This window comes from Physcomitrium patens, chromosome 20 (assembly GCF_059467195.1).
Source record: "Physcomitrium patens ecotype Gransden chromosome 20, ASM5946719v1, whole genome shotgun sequence".
Classification (NCBI taxonomy): domain Eukaryota; kingdom Viridiplantae; phylum Streptophyta; class Bryopsida; order Funariales; family Funariaceae; genus Physcomitrium; species Physcomitrium patens.
This window is the reverse complement of record NC_143429.1, coordinates 5,634,520-5,643,847: the sequence shown is the minus strand read 5'-3', so window position 1 is coordinate 5,643,847 and position 9,328 is coordinate 5,634,520. Positions and strand designations below refer to the sequence as shown.

The 9,328-nt window shown below is 47.8% G+C and overlaps 1 protein-coding gene across 4 annotated transcripts; it reads left to right on the top strand.

The window, feature by feature from the left end:
- The first annotated feature begins 401 nt into the window (after window positions 1-401).
- On the top strand, window positions 402-6,530 carry LOC112273187 (bZIP transcription factor 46). Of its 4 annotated transcripts, none has more exons than XM_090245069.1 (6): window positions 402-1,707; window positions 3,126-4,323; window positions 4,646-5,125; window positions 5,222-5,293; window positions 5,506-5,535; window positions 5,664-6,530. In XM_090245069.1, the coding sequence occupies exons 2-6, from the start codon at window positions 3,523-3,525 to the stop codon at window positions 5,748-5,750; spliced, it is 1,470 nt and encodes a 489-aa protein (XP_090101195.1). In that variant the 5' UTR covers window positions 402-1,707; window positions 3,126-3,522; the 3' UTR covers window positions 5,751-6,530. The 4 variants fall into 4 exon arrangements, with proteins under 4 accessions (XP_090101195.1, XP_090101194.1, XP_090101193.1 ...); XM_090245068.1 differs by having other exon boundaries at window positions 5,655-6,530; XM_090245067.1 differs by having other exon boundaries at window positions 5,222-5,311.
- The last annotated feature ends 2,798 nt before the right edge of the window (window positions 6,531-9,328 follow it).

Genomic DNA, 9,328 nt, shown 5'->3' with positions numbered 1-9,328 from the left:
GAACTAAAAAGAAGTTAAAAAAATATATCCTTACAAATTAATCGTTAATTTTTATCTGTAGATTAGTGATATATTTGACATATTTTTAGATGCTAAGTATTTCAGTTGTATTTATTTAAAGGAAAAATTCTATTATATTTGTATTATCATTAGAAATATTCAAAAGATTGTATGTTGTATATGATACAAATTCTATTAATTTATATTGATGACTTTTAATTGTGTAATATTTTATCATTATATAATAAAAATAATAATCAGATATAGAACAGAAACATCGAGATTCAATACTTTAACATAAATTCTTTTAAAAGTGAACTTAAAGTTTAATTTTTTTTTTATTAAAATAAGTAATTTTATGTCAAACCATGATATGACTGAAATTGGATATTTCATTCTTAAATCATGTTTTTGTAGTAAAACTATATTATATAGAATATTATTAATAATAAAACAAATCATTGATGACTTTGAAGTTATATTAGAAGGCATTTATAATGACACCAATATAGAAAGAAAAAAAAATTGTAAAAAATACCTGAAATGATTCTTTCTAATACCAAATTATTGTTCTATATATCACACACTTTAAAAAGACCATACGAAAGTATTCAATAGCTTGCACAAAGCTTTTCAACATTGCACCTAAAAGACAAGACTTCACTTTTATTGGCAAAACAGGTAAAATTGCCATACAACTTACAGATTCATAGACAACGACATATTCACAAATACTGTAATTAGATAATATTAGAAGAATGTTATTACAACTCACTGATAGACTGTTTTCTACCTCAGAAATGTGAAGAGTGTGAGAAAGTTTGCCACTAGAATCTTAGACACTAATGTGGCTTCACCAGCACCGAATACTGCAACCAGAAATCACATCTAAGCATGCATGTAGAGGAGCGACTTGCGAACAAGAAAGCGGCAGCCAGGGAACAGGAGGGCACTTTAATGAGAGGTGGGGGGAGGGAAAAGACACGAGAACGAGAAAGAAGCAGAAGGGAACGAAAAGGCAGGGAGAGCGTGGCAGTTCAATGCAGTGACACCTAGCAAGGCAGGAATCAAATGCGCAATTTTAGGGTCCAATTCCGAGGACCCATTCTCGTCTGGTTACTAGAGCATGCGAGAAAGGGGGGGGACCATGACGCCCCCATTTCCTTGTTTGCACTCTAGACCCACACTTACTAACTGCATCGTGCTTCCTTCCTCCCTTTCCTCTCACCCACCAAGTGTCCTTCTCTCGCTGCGTACCTGTGTTATAGCGCAGCGCCGTGCCGCCTGCTTTCGTGAGGTTCCAGTGAGGAGCAGCATCTCGTCGTTGTAGTGGAAGTCCAGCGCATTTCTGTCTCAAGGACGTTCTCTCAAACTCTCTCTGTGGCACCCAATTTCGTGGACCTTCCTTCCCACTGCATCACCCTGCTCCACTCTAGCTTGTACACGCAAGCAAGCGCATCGGTTGAAGCACGCAGGCACGCAGGCACGCGGGCAGGGCTTGAACACAAACAGCGCAACACAGCACATCACTGGAGTGAGTAGACTAGTAGAACTGCAGAAAAGGGCATCGTTCCCGAGAGCGAGGGTGAAGCCGAGAGTTGGGCTTCTCTATCCAACTCGTGTAGTGCCAGCCAGCATCGCTGCTTTGCCGCTTGTCACCTTCCCGACCCCGCTGCTGCTCTTACATGCTGTTTCGTTGCCGCGTAGGTGAGTTTCTATGCCATGCACGTGGCTTTCTTGCTCTGGTTTGTTTCCACCTGGTCGGCAAGGCTTGTTTTCGGACGGGTCATCCCGCCGCGTCGTGCCCCTGTCCTTCCCTCCCTTTCGTTTGCCGTTACTGAGTTTGTGCGATGGTTTGAGGCATCCGCCGGGGTCGGCGATGCCGATCGGCGGTGGTTCTTGGGAGTAATGGAGTTGCTCGTGCGTTGGAGTAGGGGCGGGATGAGGATGAGGAGTGAGTGGTGAGGAGGAGGGGATGGCGAGGAGAGAGAGAGAGAGAGAGAGAGAGAGAGAGAGAGAGAGCGCCTGGTTGTGGCGATGAGTGGAAAAGAGTGATGTAGTTGGGACTGCATCCCACCGTGGTTTACCGCAGGGTGAGCTGTGGAGTCGTTTGGGGGCATTAAGTTTGGGGTTGGGGTGAGGCAAGTTTCATGCAGGTGTTCGTTAGCGAAGTGGGGGTGGTCGTGGCAGGGAGGTTTGGGGTGGATGAGAGGCAGGGTGTGGTGCATTGGCAACTTCTTGATGTTTGGGACCAGAAATTGGATGTGGGAAGGGGGGCTAGATTGGTAGGGTGGTGGTGTGATGTAGGTGGGAGGAGTTGGTATTTCGGTGTAGGGTTTGGTACTTTGAGCGAGTGCGTGCCGTGTGTGGATGGCGAGAGTTGTGATAGAGCGTCGGGGAGGGTGCGAGGGTGAAATGCTGGGTGTAGATAGCAGTGGCGTGGTGAATCTGTGGCGGTGGGGAGGCTAGGCATGGGCAGTTTCAGTTCCGGGCATGTGAGATTTGATGGTGGATGTCGGCGTTGTGAGTCGTAGTGCGAGTGATGGTGCGGGAATGTCTTAGCATGCAAGGATTGAGCGGTGCAGCAACGAGGTTAGGGGAGCCGGTGATTAGCGGCGGGTATGGGTGGCGGCAGGAAGTGTGTGGGAAGAGGAGGAGCCTAGTCGTGTGGTGAAGAGGACCTGTGCGACATGTAGCGGAAACATGATAGTAGAGTGGATGTGGGTATGCGGTGGACAGCGTAGGAAATAATTTCAGTGCGCCGTGGTGCACCAGAGTGGGCGACGGCTGCAGTGGAGTGGCTATAGAGGTGGTGCGAGTTAACGGTGTGGATGGGATGGGTGCGAGTGAGAAAGGTAGGGTGTTGTTTGGAAGGACGGATGAACATGTCGCACGGGATTGGAGTCCACAGTGGGTTGGTTGTATTAGGATCTATGGGGTCAGATAGAACTGCGACGAGGTGCTTGAATGGAGGTGTGTGAAGCGTGTGGAGAAGACCTGTAGTTTGGCGTGCATGCGTGTTCGAAGTGTGAAGCTATGCAGTTGCCTTCGTGAGTGAGCGGATGCAGGTTGAGAAACATGGAGGTGGTTGAATGGCGGACTGAGTGTTTGTGTGTGGCGTACAGACGAAGACGTGGGGGTGGAATTGAAGTCATGGCGATGTGCTGCGGTGCGTAGAAGGATCGAGGGATCGTGGGGTGGATTTTTGATGTGTTCGCGACTTCGGGGTTACGGGAGCCCAGAGAATCCGGAGCGTGGTACATGCACAGAGGGTGTGCAGCTGGAGTGTGGCGGGCAGGATTCGCGCAGGCGAGAGCAGACGAGGCGTTGGCACCTAGAGTAACGTGCGTGAGGGAGCGTGGTGCGGCGGACTGGTGGTGTTCGAGAGGGAAGTTTTTGTGGTAAGAGAGAGCAGGAGCACTGGCAGGCCCAGACGCCCGCAGCCGGGCCCGAAACCGTGCTGCCCGAAGGGTAGCAGCGTCGGAGGGCGAGAAGCCGGGTGTTTGGGCGGAGGACGGAGGCATGGCGTCGCGGGCGCTGAGTCCGCGAACGCAAGGTCGGGGTGGAGGAGCAGGAGCAGGAGCAGGAGCAGGGGGAGGGGCGTCGAACGGGGCGAGTGCGTCGAGCGCGAGCAATGGACTGGCGGGGTCGAGCCTGGCGGGTTTGGGAAGCCGGTTCAATTCACTGGCGCGGCAATCGTCGATATACTCGCTGACGCTGGATGAGTTCCAGAATGCGCTGTCGGAGCCGGGGAAGAACTTCGGGTCCATGAACATGGACGAATTTTTGAAGAACATATGGACGGCAGAAGAGAGTCAGGCGATGGCGGCGGCGATGGGATCCGTGGGCGATGCAGGACAAGGTGGCGGGGGAATGCTATCTCGGCAATCGAGCTTGCAGAGGCAAGGATCGATCACGTTGCCGCGAACGCTGAGCAGGAAGACGGTGGACGAGGTATGGAAGGACATACATCGGGGGTCGTCGGGGAATTCGGAGGGCAGCGGGGAGCCGGCCGCAGGGGCGTCGGAGCAGGAGAGGACGCAGACGTTCGGGGAGATGACTCTGGAGGACTTTCTGGTGAAGGCGGGGGTGATGAGGGAGGAGTCGGAGGTATCGACGCAAGGATTCGGGGCGTTTGTGGGGGCGCTGGGGAACCAGGAGAAAGCGAGAGGTGCGCACGGAGAGCGGGGTGGCGAGATCGTACCGACGCTGTCGCTGTCGCCTGCTAACGCGATGACGAGCCAGGCGACCATAGAAGCAATGCAGATAGACGAGTACAACAAGAACCACGCGGCTGCGACGCAACAACAGCAGCAGCAGCAGGTAAGGGATGAGGGTGCGGGTGAGGATAGTGGGGGTAGCGGGGGTGTGGAAGAGGAGTGTGAGAAGCGCATGGGCGTTGTGGTAGAGGGGTGGAGGTGGTAGAGCGGTGTGGAGGGTGGTGATAGAGTGGGAAGGATGAGGTGGTGGGTAAAGGTGGAAAGATGCGATGGGATGGTGGTGAGGAAGTGTAGAGGTGTATGTTGAGCGTGGAGTGTAATTGGGGACGCGTGTGGGGGTTAGGGTGTTTGGGGACAGCATGGTGGAGGTGGGGGTGTGAGGATTGTGGGTTGTGATGAGTGGCATTGCGTGGTTGTGAGAGCAGGCTGACTGGCTGCGGAGCATCGCCCAGCAACAGCTGCACCAGCAGCAGCACATGCTGCAACAGCAGCAGCAGGCAGCGGCGGAGGCGGCTTACGTGAACGTGGCGGCGAAGAGGATGGGGAACGGGGCTGGTCCGATGGTGGGGATGGCGGGGCTGGGGATGGGTGGAGCGATGGGGGCAAACATGGGGCCAGGCATGGGAGGGGGGATGACGGGCGGGGGACTGGCGATGGGGCTGGGCGGGGCGATGGGGGGCGGGATGACGGTGAACATGGGGCTGGCGCCGAATTCTCCACCGAGTCCGGATTCGGATGGGGGTCGGAGCGGTCTGTCTCTGTCGCCGATGCACTACGGGCTGGACGGGTCGGTGAGGGGGAGGAAGAGAGGACCGGATGGGCCAGTGGAGAAGGTGGTGGAGAGGCGGCAGCGGCGGATGATCAAGAACAGGGAGTCGGCGGCGCGGTCGCGGGCTCGGAAGCAGGTAGGGGGGGGGGTGAGGGTTGTGGTGGTGGTTGCGGTGGAAGGGCGGGGGTGTGGAGACGGGGATGGCTAAAGTTGTGGGGGGGTTGGTGTGCAGGCTTACACGGTGGAGCTGGAGGCGGAAGTGAGCCAACTGAAGGAGGAAAACATGCGGCTGAGGAAGCAGCAGGTATCCACCAGAAAATCTGTACGTACCGCCTTCTTGCCGAGTAGCAACCTGTTGGGTGGTTTTTGGGGGTTGCGGGGTTGGGAGGAGGGGGGAGAGTTGGTGATGCGGAGGACGTGTGATGCATTTGGTGTGGGGCGGGAAGGGGTGGATGGAAGGAAGGGGAAGAGCAGGATCTGAAGAGGTTGGGGTGTGTGTTGTGTTTGGTGATGCAGGAGGAAGAGGCAGAGCGGAGGAAAAAGCAGGTAGGCGTGGTGGGAAGGTGGCGATGTAGTTGAATTGGTAGGGGCGTTGGTGGTGGTGTCGTGGTGGTGGGTGGGGAGGTTGGAAATGCGGGGAGTGTTGATTGAGGCGAATGTGGCAGTGTTTGCAGATAATGGATATATTGAAGTCCGCGACGACAGTGGGTGGAGCGAAGAAGTCGAGCACGTTGCGGAGGACGAAGACGGCAACGTGGTAGTGGGGAGCGGGAGCGTAAGAGCCGCCGGGTGGGCGGTGGGAAATGTGAGAAAGGCGAGCAGGATCCGAACGGTGTGGGAAGTCGATGCATGTTCCAGGAGTGGGAACTGAGCAACAGCAGTTGAGGCTGGCTGGCGGCTGTAGACACATGGGTGGGATCTTGCAGCGGGTTGTCCCGGAGTCCGTGGAGCGGGTTCCAGGGAAGGCTGTCGGAGACGTGGAAGGATGGTTTGGAGAGAGCGGGGGGATGATGGACGTGGTGGGAGGAGGTGGGAGTGGCAGCATTGAAGAGGAGAGAGGTGGGAGTGGCAGCATTGAAGAGGAGAGATGTGAATAGCGGTTTGAGGGGAGAAGGAAGCGCGGGAGGAGTGGGAGGTTCCCAGGCGGTGGGTAGAAGCAGCGGCCAGCGCGGCGAGAAGGGGCGGTGGGAGCGAAGTAAGTGCGAGTGGAGATGTATAGCACAGTGGTTTGCTGTGGAGAGAGCAGCATTGTCTGTTTTGGGGCCTCACCTGTACACATATGAGCGCAGCGTTTTGCGTGAGGTATCCATTACAGTGTAGAGTTGGTCGGGGTTAAGGTCAGAGATAGAGGTAGTGAAATGGAGGAGTTCCAAGGCCATCAAGGATGGTCTGTTGAGTTATTAGAGTGGGCACACTGAGGTGGAGGGCTTTGGGGAGGTTGTGCGGTATATCCGAGGGTAAGAGGGATCGATTTTTTGCACATGTGTGTACGAAAGCATGACCGACTGAAGCGAAGTTCAGACAAGCAATCTCCGTTCCTATTTGTGTGTCGTTGTTCATGAATTGGTTTTAATGAGAGGCCTTGACGCGTTAGTGTTTTGATGTTTTCTGATTTGATAAGTTCTGATGGGAGTTTTGGGCTTTGCCTTATGATATGGATTGGCGAGTTTTAACGTCTTGAGCGTTTTTACGGAGTGTATGGGCGCTCAGTTATTTCTGAGCGGCACGTGTCAAATGAATTTGGTGCGCTGTGTGGATCTTGTTTTTCATGTTCAGATGTTTGGTTAATACATTTTTCTGGTTGGAGCGTCTTGATAATGATTGTAGACATTCTGGTATTTTTAACTTCTGGTATAAATTCTACTTTCATTTGCCGTGGTTGAGAGGTGGACGTACTCACCAGGATAATGTTTGACAGTGTGAGAGCCTGTGTTAACATGTCAACATTGGGGACCTGTTTCAATCGCTTAATTTGTGAGATGGAATTGAAGATGGGCTGGGATAATGGAAGATTTTCAATGCCACTTCTTGCCGCGGCTTTCATGAACCTGGAGCGGGCGGGATTTTTGTCTGCAGTTGGAAAGCACGAGGACAGATCTCAATTTCGTTAATTCCTTACACCATCATTTTAGCTATGCCAACCGTGGGTGATAGGAAATAGATTCATTGGGGTCGGGTGCGAGAAGCGGCACGTGTCAACGGGTGGGCTCTCAACCCAGAAAATACTTTATTATTTAGCTTTATTGAATTATGCATCCGTCAATGAAGCGCTCTGCGCGTACCATCTGTTGGGGTGTGATTGGGTTCATGGTTCACTGGTGCGTAGATTCCCTGAGAAGCACGTGTAGCACGGAGCCCAGTCTTCGGAGTGCCTCACCACAGTGCCGGATAATTGGGTTTTCTTTATCTTTTTCTTATGCTGGTTGTGTTTTTGCTTGTGGTCGATTGGGTCAAGCTGTGCATCAGACTCTTGCAGAGCAAGCTGCTGGTTCACCTCCTATGGCGGCAAACACCCACCCTTTACTGAAGAGTGAGAATCGCAAACAAAGGTGAAAATTCTACATGCAGTTTGCCACTTGGGTGACATGGATGATAAGTAGAGTTTTGGTAAGTTAGATTTGATGGATTGCTTTTGTGTGTGGTTGTAGGTTTGTAATGGATATTCTGATAGCATCAGTTTAACTCTGAATTTGGCGTTCTTACTCTTCAGCCCAAAATGTTTAGGAACTACTCAAGAAAATCCCAATCTGTGTTTGAAGTTTAAAATTAAAAAAAAAAATCATGGAAACAGCACAGCTTCATATTGTGAACATGGACTTTATGATAACTTTCTTCTACTGTTTAGGTTTCAGGTAAAGGTTGACATACTTTTTTTAATTTTATGCTTAAACGCATTGATGCCTTCAAATTTTAGTATTTATGATTTTTCGATATTTGCATGCTTTAAACAAATATTTTTTTTATTTCATTTTTATTCCTTTGTTTAACTTTTCGTTTTTTTTTTTTGTTTTTGTTTTTGTTTTCTTTTTCTTTTTCTTTTTTTTTTCTTCTGATTTTTTTCTTTTTAGTTTGAACTTATAATCTTCATTTCTATTTATATTTCAAATGAATATTAAATCCGTTATTTTATTTTATTTTATTTTATTTTTAAATAAATTTTGAGTGAGTGAGATAAGAAATCCAAGCTACAGTTATGAATGTTTAAATCAGTCAAAATAAAACATAAATTTATAATTTACAATGAATATCAGGGATATTATCAATATATTCATACAACTATAATTAATTAATTTCTTTTGAAAAAAATTTAATTACAAGATTATAATGTGATTTAAATGACCTTATAACTTTTTTATAATTTTAATTGTTTGATTTATTTTTGACTCATCATTCATAATATTACAACCAAGATTACAAAATACAGTGAGTATATATTTTGATATAAAAAATTTTCAGATTGAAAATTAAAAAGGAGAAGGAAAGAATGTTGGTTTCAAAAATTCTAGTAGAAAATCATTTCATTTTGGTTTCTTAAATTTATTGTATTCTTAGTAATCTAGACATTCAATGAAATATGGTTCATGCTTAAGGTACAACTCAAATACTAAGCTTTGATTAAAATTTGTTGGATTAGTTTTTTGACAATGAAATATATATTAATTAGTCAATTTTTTGTTGGTATTCTAGGGTCTAAAATTTTAAAATTAAAAAAGAATAAAGCCTTATTAATACAAAAAATTATTGGCAAAATTATATAAAGCCTACATTGTGCAAAATCCTACTCAATTTACTTTTGATTTGGCTCGAATCAAGTAATACAAAAGAATTCAAACCATAGACAACACTTTCATGTATGTAATTACTTCTAATCAAATTGATGTAAATATAAATAGATTGGCAAATAAATAAATAAAAACCTACATATTTACATGTATGTATGTTCATATATATATATATATATATATATATATTTACATACATGAGAATGTTAAATTGACTTAAAATTTTACTAAATCAATCCACCTATCAAAACCATTATTAAGACTTTTTTTGTCTATGCTCTCTTTGCTTCCAACCCCTATTCTTCGTCTCAATCCCTCCTTCCCTGTTCCTCCCATCTCTCCTCTTTGTTTTCAACCCATATCCTCCATCTTAATTCCTTGTCCCTGTTCTCAATATCAGTCTTTGTTCTCACTTCCCCCTCCTTGTTCCCAACTTCTGTCCTTTGTTCATCGTCATGAGCAAGTAAGTTGACTTCATGAAAGATTTTTTCAGTAGCAAGTTTCTTTTTGAAGAATTGACTTGCTTCAATAATAGGCTCAAAGGTGCTGCATGGCCT

Coding starts and splice junctions, on each gene's coding strand:
- LOC112273187 (XM_090245066.1), top strand. CDS start 3,523: ATGGCGTCGCGGGCGCTGAGTCCGCGAACGCAAGGTCGGGGTGGAGGA. Junction 5,312..5,505: donor AGGTATCCACCAGAAAATCT/GTACGTACCGCC, acceptor TTGGTGATGCAG/GAGGAAGAGGCAGAGCGGAG. Junction 5,536..5,654: donor CAGAGCGGAGGAAAAAGCAG/GTAGGCGTGGTG, acceptor CGAATGTGGCAG/TGTTTGCAGATAATGGATAT.